The 25,871-nt window shown below is 51.6% G+C and overlaps 1 protein-coding gene across 7 annotated transcripts in view; it reads left to right on the top strand.

Moving 5' to 3' along the window:
• The window catches only part of LMF1 (lipase maturation factor 1), a 208,704-nt gene that overhangs the window by 135,499 nt on the left and 47,334 nt on the right, over positions 1-25,871 (top strand). For all 7 annotated transcript variants that reach the window (XM_075104693.1, XM_075104700.1, XM_075104695.1 and 4 more), the window contains one exon: positions 5,803-5,970. In XM_075104693.1, coding sequence (XP_074960794.1) covers positions 5,803-5,970 — 168 coding nt within the window. The remainder of the gene's footprint in view (positions 1-5,802; positions 5,971-25,871) is intronic.

Genomic DNA, 25,871 nt, shown 5'->3' with positions numbered 1-25,871 from the left:
GCTGTCTTAAAGCAGGCAGATTCCAGTATGTTTTTCTATGAACTGAATATTACTATTGACTGGACGAGGGAAGCTCTGCCCAGCAAGAACATGTAGGTAACTTTTCTTTTTAATAGATCCATCGAGACTTAATTGTTTTGATATTGCGTTAATGAAGAGCCGAGCCCTTGTGACCCACCCGGCCGTTAGATCTCTGTACATTTTAAGACAGATACAACTTTTTAGTTTTTTCTTACTATTTTGTTTTGATTGGATTCAGATTAATAATTGGAAAGCTTCAAAAGGCCTGTTTTTAACTGGTTAGCCGTTTTGTATGCCGGTATGTTAGTAGCATGCACGTGGAGCCTTGAACACATGAATGTATGTATAAAAGAGACATGGCACAAGGTACCGCTGGGATTTACACAAGAGGCTGACAAGTTCGCTGCTCAATTGCCTTTCAAAACCCTTCCCTACATGCGTATCTTTGCGCAAAACCGCTGTGTTGTTCATCAGTCAGGGCTGATGCACATGTAGAGCGCCTACCGCAAAGCCTCCCCGGCGAGGACGCGGCAGCTCTCCGTAATCTCCCCGTTATGAAGAAGGGTGTTTTGCAGGAGTTGTTGGTTACGGTACAGCCCGAGACGGTCTGACTTCAGTCAAGACACGCATCTTCCCACACTTCCCAGCAGCTGGGAGTGACCCGGTTTATCTCCTTTCTGCTTGCTGCCTCTTGCTCTTCTGCACGGGGCTGGGAAGCCGTTTCTGCTCCGGCTTGGGGAAGTGGAGCTTTGATCTGCAGATGCGTAAGGAGGAAGGGTCAAGATCTGAGGCAGAATAGACTGGCAGAGAAACAGCCTGTTGGATCATGTTGATCAAATTATGCTCTGCGATGGAGAATCCTTTTTATTTTTTGGTCCAAAGTACAAGAGGACTGAGAGCTTTTCTTTGAAGCCGAGAAGATGAGTTCATGCCTCAGTGCCTCGGGAAGCTGGAGAACTGTGCTTTACACTTCATCTGTTCCTTCCGCAAACGCTCAGGAAAACATTAAATAACAGCCTGGTTTTCCAGGGTACTGCTCTTCTTCACACCTTTCTGTTCGTGCCAAAGGCTTCCCTCTCTTTTGACTGTTGGAGCCTCCGGTGCCCACAAGCCGTTACTGAAGTGTCCGTTGCACCAAGTTAATCCTGTTTCTTTTGACCGAATAGTTGCTTCCTCTCGTCATTTATTCATATTTGCTGCTGTTCCGTTTCGTTCTGGTTTTCAAGTTTTTTCTGCCACTAAGTGCACTCAGATTGGAGTATTTTGGTTAAGTCGGTGCCTTTCAATGGGAAAAGAAATGAGAGTATCTAGAGCGTATCGGAATATTTAGGACTTGCTTTGTTTTTCCCCAACCAGGTGTCTGCGGTAGACACCCAGGGTGATGTTTTGAAAGGCCGTCCTTAGTGTGGTTTCCATATTAATGCTAAGTATACTTTTGGTTGTCTGAATCAATAGATAATGTGAGTTTGCCTTGTACAAACAGGTAGAACAATGCATTTTTTGTTCACCTTTTTGAAACCGATTCATTCATAACTTGCTACTGTTTTTTGAAAGACGCTTTGTGAGTTGCGGCTGTTGAGGTGCTCAGACAAGGGAGCAGAAACAACAGAGGCTCCGGAAGCCCTGCCGCAGTCCATTGTGGAGCGAAGGAAGGTAAAAACCCATCATTGCAAAGGATAAAACTTACTTGTTATATCTCTGGGCTCCTCATTTGTGATCTCCAGAGGACAGGGTCTTCCGGGCTCTCCAGCTTGGCCGCGCGGTTCCTTCCACGGGAGCCGTGCCGCTCACGGTACGAGAACAACATCCGCAGCCCTGTCTGAGCAGCGGGTTGTTCGAGGACAATGCGGGACTTGTTTTCATGCACACGTGTAGGAGAGCCTGGAGATTTCCCTAGGCTGAGCTGGGGTATCTAACACCGGGATTAAATACTCGGTCGGAGTTTATGTAATGCCATACCAATAAGGAGGCTGAGAGGAGAGACCATGTGCATTTACAGTCCCAGAGAAGAGCGTTTACTCTGGTGTATAATAGCCTTCTGTTGGGTTTTAGTAGCGTATAGTTTAGTAAATTAGGAGTCTTCAGGTACTTAGCACTTTAATGGTTCTCACTAAGAACATAATTAAACCATAGACCCCTTAGGGAGAAAAAACAGTTTATTGTGCGTATTTTTAGAATCTGTTACCAGCCCTCGTAAAACCTGGTAGATACAAGCCAGAGAACATGCCTTAGCTGGCGACCCAGAATTCATTCAGCAGCCCCCGCCGCGTGTCGCCCCGCAGTCACACGTTACAAATCTGCCCCGTGAATTATGGAATTAATTTTCCCCAATCTGATTTCAAAACGCATTTGCAGCGCAGTTTTTCTCTGGCTGCTGGAGGTGTGAGGGAGGCAGAAGGTTTATTATACTGCACCTTGTGCTGACACAGAAAGCCGGTTTTTGCTAATTTTTTTTTTTTTTTTTATTTAGAAACATTTTATGTTTCACAGAGGTATCCAGAAACGGGGCTTGATGGAGACAAGGGCTCCGCTCTGTTCCTCTCACCGTACCTCTGCCTTGGGCTTGTTTTTATTTAGTTGCGTCTGACTTGGAGCCGCATTTTTCTCTGTGTGTATGTGTCAGGAGTTCACAGTTCTCCGTGTAGGGGAACTCCTGGCTGCTCCCTAGGATGCTTCTCCTTGCAAAGCGTAAAGCTCAAAATCCCCAGCGAAACGAGGCGCGTGAAGTGATGCCGGAATGTTTTTCCCTCCTCCCAGGCTCCGACACCGCCGCCTCCGACACCGCCGCGATGCTTCCGTCGGAAGCAGCTGCAGTGGGAAAGCACCAGGCGTGCCTGTGCTGGGCAAGTATCCTCTCTGACCCCAGCGATGCCCCCTGGGTGCTCTCGTGGAGCCCCATCTGGGTGCTGCGCAGCGGGACCCACCGAGTGTCGGGTGCCCCCAGCACCCCAAGGCAGCGGTCGACTTGGACGCAAAAAGAAACCAGAAAGCTTTCCAGCATCACAGGTGTCTGCGTTCAGCACCGCAGTGATTCACACGTTGCTCTGGGTCTTTGCTCTTGCCTCAACACCCCTGCCTGAGTAAACACGGCTTTCTCCCCAGGAAACCTGTGCCGCGCTACGCCCGTGCTCGCAGCATCTGGAAGGCATTGGGAGGAACACACACACACAGCGCTCTCCTCCCCCAGCAGCCTTTTCACGAATTTCTGGTACGTGCGAATCACTTCGCTAGCGCTGTGTTTTTGTTTTACGTACTCGAGGTTTTCACGCCGGAGAAGTGGCTGCAGCGGTGGGGAGGAAGGGTCCCTGGCTGATAGTGTCCCCCAGAGGCTCCGTCGCCAGCGCTGCTCTTGTCGAAGGCGTTTCTTTCAAAAGAATGCGCCTCTGTCAAAACAAATGCTGAGGAACCGTGTGTTATTTGTGGTGTCTCTGCTGCCGTTTCAGGCTTTCAGTCTTGCTTGTCATTTGAGTTATCTTACCTGTCGCACAGCGTTGCCCCCACTGACACCGTGACAGCGTCGGTGCCGATAAGGTGAGGGATGGCAATGCTATAGCACCTGGGAGGGAATTATTAACCCACGCCAGATTTCTGTGCTTTGCTTCTCCGTTTCCCCCCATTTCCACTTCAGGATAAGAATTACTCCGCTGCTAAAAAGCATAAACCGCACAGACCCAGCTTGGCAGCCTGGGCTGTTCCCACGCGAGCCCGCACGTGGCTGCTACGTGAGCCCAAACCAAGAACTTTCTTCTGCCTCTTGTCCCACTGCAGTGGGACCAGAGGCAAGAATTTTATCTCTCTGCCCTTAAGCGCAACAGAGCAGGGGGGACGGTATCTTGAGTCCCAGCCCAAAGCAGCAAGCAGGATTCGCTGCCTGCGGTTGGTCTCAATAGACAAGGGCATCAGCGTGAGGCCGTGACGGAGGGGAAGGGCATGGCGGAACCGGACGGCACGTTCGCTAGCTAAGGATAGTCTTTGCTTTAAAACTAAACAGCGTCAGCCCAGCCCTGCAAAGCCACTGTCAATTGTGTAACTGCTCGGTGCCTTCACGTTGGACTTGATGGTCCTTGTGGGTCCCTTCCAACTCAGGGCATTCTATGATTATGAGAGTTAATTACATGTGTAAGTAGAAACGTAATTACGTGTGTAATACTGCCCGTTCTCCGCGGTCCCCGGCCGTAGGCGCTGCCTCGTCGAAGGGAGCGCACCCAGGCGCGCCTCCGCGGCACGGTGCGATGGGGAAACGGGCAGCGGCTGCAGCGCGAGAGGGGGAAGGAGTGAGTGCCGCCTTTCTGCAGCTCCGGCGCCTCAGAATCAGGCACTAACGTGCTCGAAACCGGCTCATCTCGGGCTAAATGTTAAACCTGTAGGGCTGATACCTCATCTAGGTTGGTTTTGGTTCATGCACTTAAAAAAATAATAGAAGAAACCAAGAAAGCAACCTGCCTTTTTGGAAGGATAGAAGTATTTCTTAGCAATTTGGGATCAAGGTAAAAAAATAATCTCTTTGTGAGCCCCCCTGGCGTTCTGGGAATGCTCAAGAGCAGTCCAGCAAGGAGGTTAACTCGAAACAGGTCCCGTGCGGAGGGGAAGGACCCTCGGTGGCACCCGGGGCTGCCGCCGCCCCGGGAGGGGGGAGCCCTGACCTCCCGCCCCCTTGCCGGAGCGGACTTGGCAGAGCTCCTTGACCCCGACACCGCTCCATCCGGCGCCGGTGTCCGAGGAAGGAAGGATGCGGTCTCCCGTCCTGAGGGGTTACAGCAGCCTCAAACCCATATAAAGCAACAATTTTATTAATCCCAGCTTTGCTAATAAGGAATTACAATAGTTGTGGGATTTGGCAGTGGAAGCACGCTCAGTTGCCACACATAGTACAGTATTTTCCCTGTTTTGTTTGTATTTTTGATTTAACTACAAATAATTTAAAGATGTGTTGAGTCTCCTTCAATTAAAATTTGCGTCTTCATCCTCTCTTTTTTCTCTCTCGCAGTTTTAAAACAATACTAATGAATTTGAGCTTGTCAGATACGCGAAGATAAATTGTTAACTTCCTTCCTTTTGCTAAAATTGCGGCATTTCGAAGGGTGGCAGTTATTAACGTATCAGGATTTGGGTTTGTTTCCTTTGTAAAATTTGCAGCTTTGTTGTACTGGATGGAAGATCTCCCAGCGTCAAAAAATTTCAGGCTGATAGAAGAATAATATTGTCACAGGGCCAGTATGTAAATACCTTAAACCAATATAGCATGTTTAGAGGAATTACACTTTCCTCTCCCAAATTACCATTTTGGAAAGCAACTCTACCACCACATTTATTTCAAATTTAAACGTTTTGAAAGAATATCTCCTAGGTTTTGAAATCTGGTTTCCATTCCTGGCTCTGTTTGACCTACTGTGTGACCCTGAGAAAATCTTTTCCTCTGTTTCTGTATCTGCTTAGTTGCTCTGACGATCTTCAGTCGGTGTCGAGCGATCTGTGACATTTCAGTATTAAATAATTGTGGGTTTAATTTAAGGTGAGTGGGTTTTGGTTGTGGTGAGAAAAGAGAAAATTAAAACGCTTGGTTTTTAAAAGATGCATCGGTTTAAAAATTCCTTGGGTTTGCATGAAAAAGATTGAATGAAGTCATTTTCTCGAAAAAGAAATGAGCGCCCAGAGGCAAAGGACGGTTCTCCTGTGAGCAAACCTGGGGAAGGAAATAAGCAAAAAGGCCGAGAGCTCTGTAGCTCCCCCCGATGATGAGCCTTGGAGGGGGATTGATTCTTTTTTCCTTCCATCTTCCAGACGCAGCCAGTGCCCAACCCCATTGCCTACTTCATGCATCGCTCGCCATGGTGGTTTCATCAGTTCGAGACCCTGGTCAATCACTTCATCGAGCTGGTGGTGCCATTCTTTCTCTTCCTGGGACGGCGGCTGTGCATCGCGCACGGCCTCTTGCAGATCCTCTTCCAGGTGAGATGCTCCTGCGTTTGCTTCCTAAGGGTCACATCTTCACCCGGGACGGAGCAGGGGGTGTTCGAAGGGTGTAAAACCTCTCCCACTGCCTGTGCCCGGCAGCTGCCCGAGGCTGGGGGCCGTAGGGCGGGCTGGGACCCGGATGGCCAAGGTGCAGACACACAGTCCTAACGCCGGCTCCGTAACGGGCAGCAAGGACGTGGGCACGCGTGCCAGGAGCGGTAACGGTGCCGTCGCGGCACCGGTGTGGGTCCGCTGGAGCCCGCCTTCTCCGAGCAGGAGCGGCATCCGGAGGAGCTGACTCCGTCGCCAGGTCAAGAGTTCAGGCTGGAGTGAATCGAGATGATTCACAGCTATCAGCTGTTGGCTCTCGGGTGGGTCACGCTGGTGTGGCTGCTCGCAGTGTGCTGCTGGAGGTTTGTTTCCCGTGCCACTGGCGTGGTTTCATTCACACGGATGGCAGAGAAATGTCAGCCCAGGACTAGTGCGAGGGGTCTGATCCCGTGGCTGTGGACGGCCGGGGTGAATACTTGCAATTTCTCTAAAAAGTTAATTTTGATAGACATCTTTCACCCTTTGAAGGGATTTTTTTTTATATTTAACATTTAAGGGCTGTTCTTTATCTCGGAAAATGTTTGAGCTGGTTTTTAGAGCTCCCAGATTTACTGAGCTTAGGTTCGTAGTGAAAATAAGTTCTTCAAAAATTAACAGCATTCACATTCCAGTTGATTTTGTGGATTGGTTTGTTGTTTTTTTTTTTACATGAAATAAATAAATCTATGCAAAAGTCAGAGGACAGAAGCTCCTGCATGTATACTTTCCTAGACCACATCTGATTTCTCTCATCTCTGCCCCGGCATAATTCAAAGAGCCACTCTGACTCGCAGAAACGCAGCTTTCAGCCCTTGCTGACTGCAGCGTTTGTTCAGTATCATTTCAGCATCGTGAAATTCGTACTCGGTAGCTGTTACTGCTTCCTGTAAATACGTGTGATGATTAAACTGGAGAACAGCTTATAAACTCTTATTCGTAAACCACAAAAATGCTGATCGGGTTTTAAAGGGCTGACACAAAAGCCCCAGGGTTTGTGCCCTCGCAGAGATGCCCGCTCCCTCTCCTGCTTCTGAAACACATCCCGTTGCCTCAGGTGCCACCGGACGTAGAGCTTGTGCCCCTGCTCGCTCGGCACACCTTTTGGCGTCAGGTTTGGTTTTGTTGGGGTAGATCTCGGGCAGCCGGAGGAGCCGGCATCGCAGCAAAAGAGGTCGGACCCAAAAAGGTCTCGGGGCATTGCTCCACGAAGTGCCGGTTGTGTTTGCGGTGGGCATCGCGCCTGAGGTTTGCAGTGTCACTGGGAGGATTATATTCAGCCCAACCCTAAAAAAACCCTGCTCTTTTGTCTCACGGACAAAGCAAAACACCCCGTCTCTGTCAGCTGCTCGCTGCAGGAGGAGGTGGGTGTTGAGGCGTGATGGAGACCAGATTAGCGGGCAGGAATCGCGAGTGGAAGTGCTTTTGTGTGTAAGGCAGCGTAGGGGAGGGTGGTGATGGCTCTTCCTAAGGCAGGTGGACCCAGAAGGGACCAGGGCACAGCGTGGTGAGCAGCCTCTTGGAAATCAAAGCCACGTTGCCAAGTTCCAGGTTTGGCACGGCTGCCCCGTCTCGCGGCAGAGCCGTCGCGTTCTGCTGGCTTCCGCGTTGGCAGAGGTGCAGTGGTGTGGGGGACCGAGTCCCCGACGCTTGGTCTTCGCCCCTCTGCCGGCAGAAACTTGCATGACCAAAAGGCTGACCAAAGGCTCCTCTCTCATCCCCTTCCTTCCCAGCTCTGGGCTTCCCTGTCCTTGCGGTGCCCCCGAGCCCAGGTTACACAGGGGGTGCTCCCCGAGCCGGGGTTACACGGGGGGTGCTCCCCGAGCTGAGGTTACACGTGGGGTGCTCCCCAAGACGGGGTTACACGGGGGTGCTCCCTGAGCTGGGGTTACACGGGGGGTGCTCCCCGAGCTGGGGTTACACGTGGGGTGCTCCCCGAGCCGGGGTTACACCAGGGGTGCTCCCCGAGACGGGGTTACACGGGGGTGCTCCCCAAGACGGGGTTACATGGGGGTGCTCCCCGAGCTGGGGTTACACGTGGGGTGCTCCCCAAGACGGGGTTACATGGGGGTGCTCCCTGAGCTGGGGTTACACGGGGGGTGCTCCCTGAGCCGGGGTTACACGTGGGGTGCTCCCCAAGACGGGGTTACATGGGGGTGCTCCCTGAGCTGGGGTTACATGGGGGTGCTCCCCGAGCCGGGGTTACACGGGGGGTGCTCCCTGAGCCGGGGTTACATGTGGGGTGCTCCCCAAGACGGGGTTACACGGGGGTGCTCCCTGAGCTGGGGTTACACGGGGGGTGCTCCCTGAGCCGGGGTTACACGGGGGGTGCTCCCTGAGCCGGGGTTACACGGGGGTGCTCCCCGAGCTGGGGTTACACGGGGGGTGCTCCCCAAGCCAGGGTTACACGGGGGGTGCTCCCCGAGCCAGGGTTACACGGGGGTGCACCCCACGCCCCGGGCCCTCGGCTGGTACGCACCTCCCGTGCCCTCACGGCTCCTCCAAAGGCCCCTAACGAGCCGCACGACCGTTTGTGTGCTGGGGGACTTCAGGCGGAGCCAGTGGGATCTGAGAAAGCCAAGTACATACAATAAAGGCTCATAATGACATATTGTAAATGCATGCATCTAACCACCCTTTAATTGGCGCTTTATTGATAGTTTGCAATTACTGACTTATTTCTATCATGAGGGGAGTCTGCGAAGGAAAAAAGGGTCCCAGTGTAAAATGCAGCTCTGGTGCATTTATAGCGTTTCAACAAAAACCTGTTTATTTAATATTTACTGCCCTTTTCTTCATTCAGAATGACTTTTATTGACAATACTTCTGCTCTGCAAAGGAAGCAATAAAGTTTAATGTTGATATACCACTTAATTCTGCTTTTCAAGATTTGAATTGACATTACATGCAAGTTTTATTGGACATTTTATAATTGTTATTGGAGTCATGGTGGCTAGGTTGAGTAAGTGTATTTTTCCAGATTCCAACTGGCCTGGAGACTATTGCTTTGTCAAGAACCCAAAAAAATTTGTGCTTTAAAGAAAAAAGTCTTTTTTTTTTTTTTTTTCCAAGTGTGAACTTATTCTTCTTGCCTAGTTCGCGTTTGTAAGGAAAAAGGCTTAGCGACTTTGGAAACGTCAGAGAGGAGGGGCTCGGCAGCCCGCCGGCTCGGGGGAGCGGAGGGCGCGCCGGGAGGATGGATGTCTGTCCCCCGCTGGATTCCCGTGGGGTCGCGCCGGTCCTGCCACAGGCAGGCTGTGCCGGTCCCGGTGTGCCAGGCCGCCCGGGGCCACCTGCCGTGCGGGAGATTTGGGTGACGATGACGGAAACGCGCACTGCATAGGTGCGTTGCTGCGCCGTCCCCTTGCCGTGCTCGCCCACCCACCCGTGTCCTCGCAAGACCCAAAGCGGGGAGCCCGAGGAGCCGGGACACCCCGTGGTTTTGGTGCTTCGGGCGCGTTGATGTTGCTGTGATCTCGGTTTGGGGTCTGCCTGCTCTGATACGAGTCCCCATAGCTTGAGCTTCCAGAAATCTCCCCTTTTAGCTGCTTTTTGATCTCAAGTAAACCAAAGAGTCTGACTTATTGCAAGTCTCTCCATATAAATAGTCTTTGCTTAAAAAAATAAAATAATCGAGGAGCAGGTTGAATGTTGGCCAGTTCCCATTAGAAAAATCATTATTCATTGTCGCTAGCAACCAGACTGGGGAGGGGTTTGTGATTTACAGCTGTGGGTGTAGCTTTTGCGGGACATCTGCACAAAGAGTGGTTCTCAATCAGATTGCAGCACCCAGAGCACGTTCACCAGGATCAAAGGTGAGTGGAGAGAAAATGTCATCCAAGATTTTACAGCCAGGCCCCATCAGCCGCGTGTCCCCCGGGGCAGGCTGTGGAGGAGCTCCCCAGCCGCCAGCGCAGCTGCTCACGGTCCCGGCTGCGGGTTCAGGGCTGGGGACCGTCCCCACGGTGTGGCACGAGGAAACCCCCGTGCCGAGGAAGCCGTCTGCACTGAGGACATGGCCCTGGAGGGGAAGCTGCTCCAAGGTTGAGGAGCCTTTCTCAGCCATACAGCTGCTGCAGGCAACAGGCAGGTTCGTGCTCAGCAGGAGCTCACAATTTGCCCGCGCCCGTCTTGCTTTGTGCCATCGCTGTGGCCCAAAAACAAACTCCCAAACTCCCGTCTGCACAGGCTGACATCACCCCACGAGGCTTTTTTCTTCCTAAATCCTGCTGGGGTTCAAACCCCTTGGCTTTCTGAGATCAAAAGTAGTGCCTCGACCCATCCCACCTGCAAAGGAGCCCGCTTGAAAGGTCTCAGCCGGCATGAAGCATTAGCAGGTGATGGTGGCAAAGCGTCCCCTTTAGACTGTCTGTGCCGAGAGCATCCTTTTGCATTTAGAAAGAAATCTCAGGTGAGGGGCAGCCAGTTAGAGAGGATCTCCAAGGTAAATAGGCAGCTTTGTTTCCAAAAAGCATTCTAGCATTTGCAGTACGTAGAAATCCAAACCTAAACCAGAAATTAAACTAAATGGACGTTTAACTTTTCAACATCATTACGGATTTATTGTAAGCAGGTGCCAGACTTGACGTGCGGAGCAACATTGCTGCACATTGTCTCTGCCAGGAATAAAGCTGGAGGAGAGACTCGTAACTCAGCTCCTTCCCCGCTCAGCTCTGCGCTCCAGCCCTGTAAAAACAGGCTGGTGAGAAAAGGCCCGTCTGAGCCACGGAAACCTCTGAATAAGCCTGAGGTGGAGTTTGCCCTTCGCTCATGTATAACCGAGAGTCCTTAGAGTCTTAGAGAGTTTGCTAAATATTTAAGGCTTTTTGGTATCACTTATTATTGTCCCTCCAAGGGAGTGCAGGCACGTTTTGTGGCAGCTATGTAGAGGCACGACCGTGTTTGTCAAGACGCTCATGTCTGGAGCAGGGACGTTTGCATCCCCCATTAGGTTTAAACATCCAGAGCTGGGGCTGGCGTTTTGGACACCTTCTCTGATTCATAAGGACAGGGTTGTTTTCACTGAATGTCTCTTGATGGTGGCTATAGAATGTGATGTTCCCCTCCTGGGATAGAAATCCAGCCCGAGGTGGCCGCAGTGGCTGATGCTTTACAAATCGCTTTGATGAATGACCCTTTCGTTTTGAGTCTGATGATACCAGTTGGCTGATTTTGTAGTAGTGTTGGGGTCTGAGCCTCAAAAATATGCATGTAGCTCTGAAGCCTCACAAAGTTCAGGAGAAATCAAGTCCAAAATGTGGCTGTTAGTATCTGGAGGTGGAAGAAGAGGTCCTGAAGGGTCTTGGAGACCACAGGTGAGGTCTGGGTCCTGTTATTCTTGGTTCTGTAGAAGTATCAAGCCAGAGCCTGCCCGTGCCTTAAGGAGCTTGTGGTTTTAAGGGTGAGGGTGGATGGAAGTGCTGCCTGGGGAAGGCGAGTCCTTTCCCCCACCCACAGGTCGGTGGCCCACAACCCCTTCCCACCACACCACCTACGAGAGCACTGCGTTGTCTCTCCTCTCCTTGCTGATCCTCCTCTGCGCACCCGCAGGCCCGTCCCTGCGCTCCGCCACCCACGGCCAGAGAGAGACGAGTACCAGCGTCCGTGAGTGAAACTGGAGAGGGTGCAAACCCACGGCCTCGCTGCTCTGCGGGTGTTTCGCTCGTCTCTGGAGCTGGCTCCTAAAACCCTGAAGCTGCATGTTTTTCACGACATCTAATGCACAGCTTACACCAGCAAACGTATTTCTTGGCTCCTTAAGCCAGGCAGTAAAATCACACTGCTTGGCAAATGAGTTGATGAGGGGAAGCGAGAGGAAAGCCAAAAAGCCAGGAAAAAGCCACCTTGCCCCTACGAGCTGGCAGGTAGTGCTGGGTTAGAGAGCATGGCAAGGAGGCTGCGGCGCCCGCGCGGGACGGGGCTGAGGTTTCTGACAGCGGGGGGGTGGTTTCAGCAGGGCCAGATGGGAAGGAGCTTCAGTATCACAAAGGTAAAATCCAGAAATAAATAAAACAGTAAATGGAAAGTACAAAGCTAGCACTGTCAGGGTCATTCTGTTGCTTCCACGGCACGGTTCTGGGTCATAGTCATATAGGCACAGTGTGGGGTTTGTAGGATGTGGGGAGAGTTTTAGGCCTTCACATTCCTTTGGATTTGAATGAATTTGGGGAGCCTGACTCCTTTCCGTGGCCCCCAAAAACTCCGGGCACATCCTCCTGCGCGGAGCATCCTCTGCTGGGGAGCTCCCGGCGGGGGGGCGACGTTCGTGCCGGGATGAGCTCGGCCCCCAGCATCACTCGTCAGGACAGAAGTTCCCCGAAGGAGCCAGAGCACCGAAGCCTTGGGGTTGCCAGTTCTTCACTGCCACTGGTCCTCCTCCCGCGGAGGTTTGGCTGTGGGCTGAAATTCGGGTTGTCCCAGGATGTTTTTCAGCAGGAGCCGTATATAAAGCAGAGGGATGACAATGCCAAGAGCAAAGCTGAATTCCAGCCTTGCGGAAGGCAAAGATAAAACCTCCACAGCCAAAACCCCCTTCAAACTCAGAGCGCTGACAAAGAAGGCTCCCGAGACAGCTCTCGGGGTCCGGCCAAGGAGCTGTGCGGGAACGCGGCAGCTTTACGAGCTGGTGGAGGGCCAGCGGGGAGGAACCGCTGCCCGGGGCGGGGGGGCTGCGGCAGAAACCTCCTCCAGCAGAAACCTCCGGCTCTTTTCCCTCGGAAAGCAAGCTCTGAGCGCTACCCTTGCCCAGCTGAGCTCTGCACCAGAGACAGACAGCCCCTGCGCTCCTGGGAGCTGGGAACATGCAGGAAAGTGGGCAGCAGAGTCATTTTCCTCTTCTGGGTTTGTTTTTTTGGCAGAAAACAGTTGTTGAATAGATAGATGTTTTCAGCCCCCTTTTTTCCATGTCTTGGACAAACCCCAACCTCCTAAAAATTTTCATGGAAATGGACATTTTCCTCTAGTCGATCCTTTTCCCATCTCCTCTCCAAAGCTGTGCATGGGAGGCGAAGCAGGGGTTTTCCCCCCGCTCTTCTGGGAGGGGAGGACCAAGCCCCCGACTTCCACCGCTCTGCCATGCCGCAAGACGTTGGAGGGATGAACTGCCCTTTCCAGCCACACACGCGCAAATTAAATCATGCTGTTGCAGTGCCACAGCTGCAACATATTGTGTTGCTGACTTAGGAGGTAGCAGAGGTCACAGCAGCAGCCCAGAGAGAAGGAACAAAAATTAAACAGCTCCCCCTTCCCTGCAGAAAGTGTCTGAATTTAGTGTTTGTTTTCACTTGTCAGATATGAGCTCGGTTTTGTTCTTTTTCTTACGCTGGTGTAAATCAGATGTGTCTCCAGGAGGATTATGGGCCCGACGGGATGCACCCACGAGCGCCGAGGGAGCTGGCGGATGTTCTTGCCAAGCCACTCTCCATCATCTTTGAAAGGTCGCGGAAGATGGGAGAGGGCTGGAGGGAAGCCAGTGTCACTCCAGTCTTCAAGAAGGGCAAGAAGGAGGACCTGGGGAACTCTAGGCCAGCCAGCCTCACCGCCATGCCTGGAAAGGTGATGGAGCAGTTCGTCCTGGAGGTCATCTCCAGGCATGTGGAGGAAAAGAGGGTTATCAGAAGTTGTCAGCATGGATTCACCAAGGAGAGATCACACTTGACCAACCTGATAGCCATGACTGGGTAGATGAAGGGAGAGCAGTGGATGTTGTCTGTCTCAACTTCAGCAAGGCGTTTGACACTGTCTCCCATAACGTCCTCATGGACAAGCTAAAGAAGTGTGGGCTGGATGACAGGGCAGTGAGGTGGATTGAGAACTGGCTGAAGGGCAGAGCCCAGCGGGTCGTGATCAACAGGGCAGAGTCTGGCTGGAGGCCTGTCACTGGTGGTGTTCCCCAGGGGTCTGTGCTGGGTCCTGTCCTGGTCAACATATTCACAAGTGACCTGGATAATGGGACAGAGCATAACCTCAGCAAGTTCGCTGATGACACCAAGCTGGGAGGAGCGGCTGATACACCAGAGGCTGTGCTGCCACCCAGCGAGCCCTGGCCAGGCTGGAGAGCTGGGCCCGGGGGAGCCTCAGGGAATTCAGCAAGAGCAAGTGCAGGGTCCTGCCCCTGGGGAGGAACAACCCCCCGCACCAGCACAGGCTGGGGGGGACCCGCTGGAGAGCGGCTCTGCTGAGAGGCCCTGGGGGTGCTGGGGGGCAGCGAGGTGACCCTGAGCCAGCACCGGGCCCTTGGGGCCAAGGAGGCTAAAGGTATCCTGGGCTGCCTTAGGAGTGTGGCCAGCAGATCTGCTCTGCCCCAGTGAGGCCACATCTGGGGTGCTGCATCCAGTTCTGGGCCCCCCAGTTCAAGAAGGGCAGGGAACTGCTGGAGCAAGGCCAGCGCAGAGCTGCCAAGGGGATCAGGGGCTGGAGCATCTCCCTGGTGAGGAAAGGCTGAGAGACCTGGGCTTGTTCAGCCTGGAGAAGAGAAGGCTGAGGGGGGATCTCATCGATGCCTATAAATATCTGAAGGGCGGGTTTCAGGGGGATGGGGCCGGGCTCTTTCCAGCGGTGCCCAACGCCAGGCCAAGGGGCCACGGGCACAAGCTGGAACACGGGAAGTTCCACCTGAACATGAGGACAAACCCCTTCCCTGTGCGGGTGCCAGAGCAGGGGCACAGGCTGCCCAGAGAGGCTGTGGGGTCCCTTCCCTGGAGACATTCACCCCCCGCCTGGACGCGGCCCTGTGCCCCTGCTCTGGGGGTGCCTGATCCAGCAGGGGGTGGGACGGGGTGAGCTCCAGAGGGCCCTGCCAACCCCCGCCAGTCTGGGATTCTGTGATTATGAGGGTTACACAAGTCCCAGGCTTGTGGCAGAGGAATCAGGCCCTTCATTTGTGCTTTAATTATGCACCTATAGGACATTTGCACTGCTCAAGTAGTTGTTTTTCTTCAGTGTTGCAGAGTAGTGCCGTTATCTTATGAACACATTGTGCATGAGAATAAAGCTGCTGCCCTTTTTGCCGTAGGAGCCACCAGCCAGAAAATTGGAGCATCCTTTCTGTACTGCTCCTGTAGAGATCGGCACCGTGAGTACCCTTGAGCTAAGACCATAAAAGAGACTATGGATGATATCCCCTCGGGGTGATATCCCCGGGCCAGGCTCCGATTTCACTCGCAGATGCCCTGTGAGGTCCCCCCGCGGCAGCATCGCTGGCAGCAGCACCCCCGGGCGGGTGCGAGCGAGTGGGTGTTCGCGGCTCGGGCTGGGCAGCAGCGCAGCCTTTCCCCTGTGAAAACAAAGGGGAAATTCAGCCTTCACAAAAGTCCAAATTTTGTTGATTTTGTTGTGGTTTAGAAAAATAAAAAAACAACAAGCGGAGAACGTCCCAGGAAAATTAACAGCAGAACATGAGTTTGCTGCGAGGGGAGGAATGGTCTGATGGAAAATAGTTTTGTGGCTCAATTGTTGAAAAATCTGCTTTGGACTCGAGTCCGGGACGGGGGATGCAGGGAGAGTGTTTTAAAAGGTTGTTTGGGAACCTTGAAGCGCTGGACTGGGATTATGGAGATTAATCATCATCGCCGCAGCCTCGGGGTCGCTCGGGCCAGCCCTGCGCACCCATCCCCGTCCCGCGGGCGAGGGGCGGCCGGGGTCCTCCTGCCCCTCGCTCTCGTCCTCCAGCCTCCCGCCCTCAGCCCTGGCGGGGCTCCAGCTCGGCTTTTCTCGACAGCAAAACAAAAGGAATGTGAAATCAAAGGAGTTACAGGGTAGTTTTTTTGTTACATTTAAGCCACCTTAAATTAAATACCAAGCTATAACCCCCCCCAATATGCAACTTCAGCAGGCAGAACCCAAACTGTTTAATCACTCCTGTATTTGATTTCACATCCAGCTTGATAATATCTGTTGCGAGGCGAGGCTGCCGTGCCAGACACGAGAATACCAGCACATACCACCCCAAATCAGTAAATAACGCTGCTCATATAATGGTGTCTGGTATTAGTTAGCAACAAGTTACGTTCTTGCATTCTGCAGTAGTCGGAGTGACTTAGAAACACTTACTGTTAGCCATAGGAGTGCATTTAATTAGCTCCCGATTCAGGGGGCTAGGGGGGTTTTTTTCTCTTCTTTTTTTTTTTTTTTTTTTAAATCATTAAATAAAGTGTCACCCCTAGCCAGTGCTGTAAACTCTATTTTGATTGTGGCTGCAATAACCCCTTTGGGCGTCATTCAAATTGTACTAAACAGTTTCTGGAGAGTGCTGGTTTCTCTCAAAATAAACCAAAGTCCGGCTTTGACAAGCTCTAATGAAAAACAAATTGTTATATTACTTAGAAAAATAATTTGAAGGAAGTCTGAATTAGTTGTAAAGGTGGAAAAGGTTCAGCTACTTGAAAATAGAAATTTGGAAGGTATTTATTTTAACCATTAAGCCAGCGGCCTTGAAATACAGCCTTGTTTGTTACAGAATGCGCCTAACGAGAGACATGAATCATGCTGTTAATCAGTATGGGAACTTGATTAATTGGAAAGGGGACCGTCAGTGACTCCAACAGGCGGAGCCGCCTGGCAACAGTCTGCGACGGAGCCCTGGAGCTGGTGTGATTTACCATCAGTCATCCTGCTGGCACGCAGAGAGAAACTTTGGAGGGATCCCACAGCCTTGGGTTTGCGGGTTGTTGGGTTTTTTTTTTAAATTGAAAAGAAAATGTGGTTATTTGGGACACCGTCGGCCTTTGATTTTTGGTGCCTCCGCGTTTGGTTGGCCGACTTGAAACGCACTGGTTTTCCGCAGAGGAGGGTTCAGCATGTCTTGGAGCCATCTCTCGTTAAGGTGTCTCGGGCCAGGGTGCCCTGTCGTCTCACCTTTGCTTCTGATAGTGGTTTTGCTTATTAAACCTCCGAGCAAGGTTTTACGCCCAGCTATGAAATCAGATTTGCATGGGAGGCCCCCAGGATGCAGAGTGCTGCCACGGCTATAAAAATACAGCAGGAAGGTCCGTATTAATTTTCACTGTTGACTGGGGCTCTTGGTTTTGGGGCCAGGAAGAGCCTGAGTGAGTTTGGCCATCCAAGAGCACTGTTTTGTTTCAGAGCCGCATGTATTTTCTCATGCGGCAAAAGGATACGGTGGCAGGGATGGGAGAGAGCGTGCAGCTGCACCACAGGGATGAGTTCCAGCTGAGTTTTCGGTTCGTAGTGGAAGGTGCCACGTGTGTCGGGCTGTCCTGCTTTGGTGATGGGTGGCCTGGTTCGGTGCCGTCGCTATCATCTCTGTGCCACAGTGACCGCCGCGGCCGAGCCAGGGAGACCCAGGGACCAGGTGTGCTCTGGTGGCGCCGTGTCCCTAGGGGTATTGCTAAGCACGGACGTCCAAAGATAACAAGTTAGATCCCCAAACTGCAAGATTTGCTTAAGTGGAGTGAAAATGCGACCGATTCTGGCTGCCCTTGGCGTTTCTTCCACGTTACAGCCTTCCAGGGTACTCTCAGGTCTCATTTTCTGAGCTGCTCTGTGTAGGCTTTACACCGCTCTCCTCTTCGCACTACATGAACACCTTCCAGAGCCGTATTAAATGACATGGCTGACATCCACCACATGCAGGCCGTCCCTTGCCAAGGGAAGAGGTTATGGAGTACTTAGGCTCCTAGGGCTCTGGGGCAGGGTTGGGTTTTTCCCCCCCCCCGTTTTAATTTTGCATTTGATTTTCAAGGTTTCTCTGCGATCCAGAACCTTTGTGTCTGCAGTCCTCTAGCAGAATTTCCAGGTGCTTGGGCTCGAAGAGAAAAATCAATTACGACGATGTTGTCAGTGAAACAATATGAGTTGGCGAGGCTGCAATAGCTTCAAAACATCTGCACTTCCCAGATGTGATTCGCTCGGTGCTCTGCTGCAGCATTTGGGTCCAAACAAGGATGGGAGATAAAGTATGTGTTGCACATGTGATTGCATGTATGTGTAAGTGTATGTATAAAACATTGTGTCTAATAAGAGCCAGACCAGCCATAAACCAGAGATGTTACTGGAGTCAATGACGTGATCCTGAACGTGCACTGTTACCATATTTCCAGTGATGATTATTTATTTACATTTAGGTGTAGCTACTAAAGCTAACTAAACCCATTATGATCCATTAATATTGGCAAAGCCAAAGGACTCGCCCACTAATATATGTCAAATGTCTTTAAGCTGGAGATTTATCCAGTTTCAGTGTAGTGGCTTGAAGTGGTGGTACGGTTCTCCCAAGTTTAAAATCTCATTTTCTGTACCTTATCCCTGATCTGAACTGGTCACATCGCGTCTTCCCAGCCCTTGGCTCTCACCAGGTCTTTGCCTTTCGGCAGGGTGACAGTGGTGGTGCTGGTGGTATTTGGATTTTGGTTTCTCTCCTCCCACCATCTAGATTACGGGACTTTTAAATAACGTTTTATCTTCCATTTCAAAAAAGAAGAAATCAGAACAGCCTAACTGGAAACAGATGGCAGATTATGAACTTGTTTTAAAGGGAATTTATAATACATGTATTATGAAGAGAATCATTTAATAGTGTCAGATATAGACGTGTGAAGACAGAACGTGCCCGTTCGAGGAGTGGAAGGGGCTGGGAGTGGGCTGTTGCCTTTGGTGCGGTGTTCTTGGGGGGTGAGAGGAGGATTTTGCTGCAGTTGACAGCTACAGCGAGCTCTCCTGGCTGAAACGAGGGCTTCCTACCATCACTGCTCTTCACTCTTTCCTCTGGTATCACTGGCTGTCGGAGCATTTCAAATCATGCTCTTGCCTTGGGGCTCTGGGTTCAGGTTAGCAAAGCCAGGGAGCCCAGTGGGTCAGAGCTCCCCCGAGCAAGCTGTCCTCTCTGTGCCTTGAAAACCTGACTCTGCTGACTCTGCCTTTAGCCATGTCCAGATTTCCCCGGCAGAGACGCAGCTCTGCGCATCTCCCTCACCAGCAGGAGCAGCAGGAGTCTTCCTCGGCCGCAGGGAGGGCCGTGCTGGGCGTGGAGGCCGGTGCAGGCTGCCTGCGTCGCTGCGGAGCACGCATCGGCTCTGCTGGGACCCGACGGGCAAAGACCTGAGCTGCAGAGACCAACCCTTGGGCCACGTCTTCGTTTGATGCGATCAGCGTAACTCCAAGTCCACCGAGACATACCTGTGTGCCCAGACGATACCTTCTGTCCTCCCAGGTGGTCAACTCAGGGGTTTTTTTTATTAATTTCTATATATCGATAAGTGATTTTCTGCCAGATTATTAGCTCATCTTTGACGTGCGTGGATAGTTGGATTTAAGCACACCTTGTGTCGGCTGAACGTTCATCCATAAAACTACCCACAGAGCAGAGGTGCAAGTTTTACCAGTATCCCTCGCACAAAGATTGGATAGCTTTAATTAAAGCCATTGAAATGAATCCCGTGTAATTTCAGAGTAAAGACAAAGCTGTGGAACTTGGTGTCTGGGCTGCTGAGGGATAGAGGTAAAGATGGGTTTTGTAGCGTCCTGCTTTGATGAAAATAACTCATTGCTTTTTCTGCGCCAAGTTGCTGGGTTTAATGTTTCTCTGTAATGATGCTGCCTCCAGAGAGGTTTTATTTTGATTTGGAAGCGTTGGGATGAGGATGCGGCCCTGAGATACTTTAGCCCACACGCAGTTTACACAGCTGTATTATCTGATTCCCCAGGCACCACCAAAGGCATTATCTCTTTGGTGATGCAACAGCTAGAAATTGCAGGAAACCTGTGTCACTCATTACTTTCATCTTCCTCTAAAAACTGGGGTTTCTTGGAGCCGGTGACTCAGAGAAATCGCCGATTAGTGCGAGATACTCTCTGAGCAGCTGGGGTTTGTTTGCCGCGCTGGCTGAGCCGAGCGGTGTTGCACTTGGCCGCAGGCGGCGGTGCCCGGCTCTTGCCGGGGTGTGCACCCACCCACGCGTGGGATGGAGACGCCGCACGACGGTCAGCGGTGAGCCTCGCCTGCGGGGTTGTTTGCAAACCCCAAGCCTCGCCTTTCCTTTCCTTGGGGTAACGTTGGCGTTTTGCAGAGGGTAACAGATTTTCCTTGCTGCTATAAACCGAGTCGGTGGCTGAGCTCAGCTGAGCCTCAAGCCCCAAAATACCTTGTTCCAGGCCAGTGTTTGTAGCGCGAGGTCTCACCTCTCTTGCTTTCCTCCGAGGGACTCTTGCGTTTTAGTTTCGTCTCTGCCAGGAGCACGCTGGCAGTTTGTCTGTGCCCGGGAGGTGTTCTTGATTAAGTGCTTGTTTCACACATATGCAACCCCCTTTGAAGATGGCTTAAGCTAAACAGGAACAACGTAGCTTTGGTCTGGGCTTGGTGTCCACATGTGGAGCTATTCAGGATGAGATATGGCACTTTAAATTTACACCCTACTTTAATTAGAAAAACTTGCAAGCACCGAGAAACCCTAGATCAGTGGCAGCTTTGCAAAGGCTGAGAAAGCAAGTACCTAAAACAACGTTCCCTACTCATCACATTGGCACTTCTCGTGACTTGTGCTGATGAGAGGAGAGATGAAAGAGGAAATCCCAGCGGCTTTCTGGTAGCCACGCAGCTGATTCATTCAGCTAATAAAGATCCAAGGATCCGAACCCTCTAAAAGCTTGAAAAGCTGGTTCCCTTCTCTGAAACGCATCGTGCTGAACGCACGCTGGTGTTAGAGGAAGCATCTACGTGTGCGTAGCACGGGTCTCTCCCTGTTGCACAAATCATGTTTGCGAGGCGGCGCCATGGGAGCCCGGAGGAAGCCTAGCAGAAAAGCTCGCAAAATAAACAGTAAATCCTTAGAGGAGTTTGGGAATGTTTCGCACCAGATTATGGCCTGTGTGGCGCGGCAGTCGGGGTTGGTAGGGCGCGTGGATTGATTTCTTGCACTTCGCAAGCGAGCAGAGAGGATGAGAGGGCCAGGTATTTCGGAGGAGCCCATCTCCCCGCCATGGCGGGTTGCTGCCTGGCTGCCCCTCTTGCTTATGGAACGCTCCCGTGTCATCTTGGGTGGTTTCTGTAGCATTTGGGTAATGTTTTGTGTTGAGTTGGTGCCAACAGCCCAAACTGTAGCTGTTCTGGCCAGCTTGGCTCCGTCAGCTCAAGGCGGGTGCGAAGCCGCATTCGCAGCCGCGTGTGCTCCGTCCGCCTTTCTCCCTGGGACGTAGCAGAGTCGTCTTTTTCCTCCTTGAAAGGTGTGAACGCCCCAGGTCTGCTCTGAGAGCCGGAGGAGCGCCCGAGCCCGCTGCGCTGGTGGCAAGCCATAGCCTTCGCAGCCAGCGGAGCCATGGAAACGAGCGGGTCGAATGAGGAACCAAAACCTCCCGCACCAAATGGTCTTTGCGAAACGCTCCCCCCGCAGTGTTTCATAGCGGTGCATTTCCTGTTCGTCTGCTCCCGTTTTGGGTCGTGAGTCGCAGAAATGGAAGTGCCCCCTCGCCCATATACTCAGAGACTCACCTCTGCATCCTCCGGGGCCGCAGAAGCGCAGCAGTCCTTATCCGCCTGGGTTTTCCAATGCCTGAAGTGTTTCGTAGTGCCTGGCAGGCAACAGATCACTGGATGTTTCTTTGTGAAGCTCATCTCTTTTCTGGTAACAAGAGATTGATGAATTTCTTTTCATCCTGACCTTACCCAGTTCCTCTGCGGGAACCGTTTTTAACCAAGTTCCAACGCCTTTTGCTAAGACTTGCCTGGATGCCTGGCTCTGTGCTGCCCTTGCCAGGAGTCCTGAGGCTGGGTAACATTCAAGGGCAGAGTTTTCCTCTCTCTCCTTCGGCTCCATCCTCCCTCCTTGAGGAGACAATGGATTTTGGATGAGATTAAGTTATGAAAGCTCAGGTCATTCTTCCTGAGCAAAGTAAGAGGTTAGGGAAAGGGAGGTTTGCTGAACTCTGCATTCCTGTAGCATGAAACAGGTTGGGAGAAAAGGAAGGACAACCATTTCTCATCCACCAGTCAACCATGACATCATGGTCTGCTTCAGAGCACCTGCCAGCCCCTGCTGCTAGGTGCTGTGGTGAGATGCAGAAGTACAGGGCCAGTAGAAAACTCAGAGCATAGTCAACGTAAATCTAAAAATTTCATCTGGAAAAACAAATCGTACTGCACTGTTTGTTTGGCTCGAGGTTGGGAATTAATATGGCAGGAGTGGAGAATGGGAAAGGGGCAGGGATTGCTTTTATTGCATCAATAATGTCATTTATTCCACAGCCAACCCTTGAAAACCAGTTCTAATCCCCACACAAATCCCTCTGTAGCAACAGCGGCAAATCTGCCAGTTCTCCTAATCAAACACTGATCATTTCTGCGGGCCAGAAACCTCAGAGGGAGCGAAGCCAAGGTAAAAGGGTCAGGATCTGGGGGAGGGGGCACTCTGAAACCCAATGCATCCAAATCGGCTCCGTCTCTGTGATTCAGTGGGCAGATGGGATGGTGCCAGAGACACTACGGGGCCAATATTTTTCTTTCCTCCCCGCAAAGTGTTCAGGGGCAGACAGTGGGGTCCTAAAGAAGTACAGAGATCGGTTTCCTGGGGCTGTTTAGAAGAAATGTGACCGCAGATAAGAAACGGAGCTTCAAAATATTGCCACCCATCCTGTGTTCCTTCCCCCTTCCCCTTCTCCACCCAGAGGAGAAGCGGTCATCAGCCGGAGAGCCTCCATTCAGGCCGTTGCCTGCTTCTGCTCCTGGTTGCCATCATTAGAAGGGTTGTTGGTGCCTGCAGTATCTGCTGGAGGGTTTTAGCTCTGGCCCCGTTACCGATTACTGGAGTGTAGGGGAAGGGGAGGGAGACGTTTTCATGGAAATCTGTACCTCAACCTTCTTGGCAGCCAAACCCAAAACGGCTCCAGTCTTTTGCCCCCAACTTCATGTTTATGGTCAATCTGAAACTCCACCTGTGATCACCACATGCATCCTCCGCAAGACTGCAGTAAATTAAAGCACAACAGGGAATTTTAAGAAATACATCCTCTTCCTTCTTGGAGTCAGGTTACATCGACCTCCGAACATCTGGACTCAGTGTCTCAGGGCTCCCAGAGGTTCTGCCGTATTAAAGGTTCATCTGCCTTTGTTAAATTCCCGGCCTTTTCCCTTCCTCGTTGCCTCCTCTTGGTTCAGCGTTGCTTTCAGTGTGGCTGGCCGTCTATGTAATTGGTATTTTATGTTCAGTATGTAAAACACACCATGGAATTTTAGTTATCTCTTGCCATGGGTAAACACAGATCTGTAACCCATCGCCATTTACTGGGCTTCTCATGGGAGAAGCCTAAATAAAATATACTCCTATTTTTTCAAAAGCCTAAATTCCTTCTAAGCTACCGGTTACCAACATCCTAAAAGATGGAAAGATAATGTTCGTTTAAAAAAAAAAAAGCTATTCCCTAGGTCACAAAAATGCGTTTGTTGGTATGATGCCCCTTTGCTTTGAAATTTCTTTGCCCGATCTTCAGGTTGCCCTGACAAACAGGCAGGCTTTAATCACCACGGCCAGCTAACTGAAGCGCAGAGTGCAGAGGTGGAAGCACGCGGGTCCCGCTGCCTCCAGCCGCTGGGATTTGTTGAGAGTCCGGAGCAAGAGAGGGATGCAAAAGCCGTCAGGTGGCTGTGCCGGAGCTGCGGTCGCCACTCCGACGGTGTCCCCGTGGCTCCCGCTCAGAAGGTAACGCTGAGCTACAGCATCTCATGGAAATGGCCCCATCCTCGCCCCCGGGAGGGGCACGTCTCTGTGCTCACCCCCGTAGCACCGCGACCCTTTTGCTGTCGTGCAAAAATCAATGCCCAGAAGGCAAATGCAACTCCAGCGTTTCGCTTTCTGCCTTTCAGGCATAGGCCTCGAGGTTTTAAAGACTTACATATGTGTTTCACTTGATGTGCTCTGAGTATTCCCATTGAAGTTAACTAAGTGGATAAGACTTTGCAGGATTAAAGCCAAATGAGTCCTCACCCACCATGCTGGGAAGTCTTGTTGAAGTGGGTCATTGGAGGGAAAGGAGGAGGAGTCAGTACCGAACTTGCCCCTTTCATTTTGTGCTTCTATTTATTTAAAGGTTACTTTTTGCTAAGACAGCTTGGGGGGAGAAAAGGGAGAATAAAAAAAAGCCCCAGGCTGTGGTGTAACCACCACAGTCAGATGTTGTCATGACTACTAAACAAGAAACCTAATTTATAAAATGAGGAAAAACATATGAATGTGAAATAAAAGAGAAAAAAAAGAGAGAGACGATCTTAAAATATTAACTATGATGTAGAGAAAAATATAAACAGACACAGTTAGGAAATTCCATAAGGAATATGACTTGTTTAATATTAATCATAAAGGAAAAGATGATGAGAGCTCCGAAGAGTGCCAAATGAAACACTCCACACACATCCACTACCGTGATAAGAGTCCTTGCGGTGGTTTTCCTGGGCTGCTTGGGCAGTCAGTGCTCTTGGCCGTGCTCCGGCAGAGATGCCCAGGTCGGAGGATGCTTCAGGGATGTACGTGGTGGTTCTGCTGCTTCTCTCTTCGTGGTGCTTTTCCTCCCTTGCAGTTCTGGCGCAGTGTCTGAGTGCAAGCCTTCATCCCGTCCAGGACAGCCAAAATAATCTGTACTTTTATTGAAAATATCAATAAATTGGGGAAACTAATTGTGTTTGGGGATGCAGAGGGACTTCTGTGAATGGATCAGGACAGGAATGGATCTGATGTTCCTTAAGCCACAGCTTAATTGGCTTCCAAAGCTGAGGTCGCCGCAGAGAAGTGGCTGGGCAGAGGTGTGTCTCAGGTGGGCTCTGCTCCCTGCTCCTCTCTCCGTAGGTGCTGCGTTGTGCGGCTGCTCCTCTTGCCTCTGTCTTGCCATCTGTCCTCTCCTGAGTTTGGAAAGCACGTGGAGATCCTGAAGGTAAAGCATTAAAGAAGTCCCAGACGTTCGTGATTTGATCGTGAACACTCGTGAGCTCACAGACCGTTCCTTGTCCAGGGCGAGGTGAAAGCAGGGAACCCTGAGGGTCTTCACACCCACAAGACACCTCTGAGCAGGTACCAAAGGGCTCCTTTGGAGCTCGCGAGGTCCATGCAAATACCTTTCGTTGTGTTGGGCTGGCACCGCTCGTCTGTTTCCTGGTGACAGTGCCCTGGTGTGGCCCAGGGACCCATGACCACCAGCACCATGACAGCAGTGGTGCCACCGCAAGACGCCAGAAAGGAGCTGCTCTGACCACAATTGCCGATGAGCAAGTACTGGGAAATACCTATGTGGTATCTCGGGTGGAAAATCCTGGGCAGAGCTGTAATTTGCTGCTTCGTTAAACTTCCCTCAGTCATGTCTGAGCTGCTCATGTATCTGTCACGCAGAGATTTCAAGGCTAAAATTGTGCGTTGGGAGATTAATGCCTTGTGGCACATCCTGTGCTCTATCGTGTAATTTTGCAGCGGTGGGGCTGGCTGCTCGCAGGCCGCGTTGGACCCGGCTCTCTGTTTGGCACTCACTTGTAAACATGCTGGTTTACAGAAACCTTAAGGGTTCCTTCTCACTGTCAGAAGAAATTAAGCTACAAAGCCATACTAAAACTACCCAAAACAATGTCAGACTGAAATCCATAGCGTGAAGGTCCAGAATGTAGATGCCCACCCAAGCCAGGACCTTCCAGGAGCGTGGACCAGATTCTCTCCATGCCAGACCCCTCCGGCACACGTGTGCAGCGCCGATGCCCCGCTCTCGGCTCACAAAGCGCCTTTGCTCCCGCTCGCCGTCCCGTGCTGCTCCGACCTGGCACCGGCCGTTCGCATGCAGCTGCATTGCCCAAGCACTAACCACCATGTTGATGGTGCAGAAAAACT

This window comes from Phalacrocorax aristotelis, chromosome 10 (assembly GCF_949628215.1).
Source record: "Phalacrocorax aristotelis chromosome 10, bGulAri2.1, whole genome shotgun sequence".
NCBI classification, from domain to species: Eukaryota; Metazoa; Chordata; class Aves; order Suliformes; family Phalacrocoracidae; genus Phalacrocorax; species Phalacrocorax aristotelis.
The sequence above is the reverse complement of the archived record's forward strand: the minus strand, read 5'-3'. Positions and strand labels throughout refer to the sequence as shown.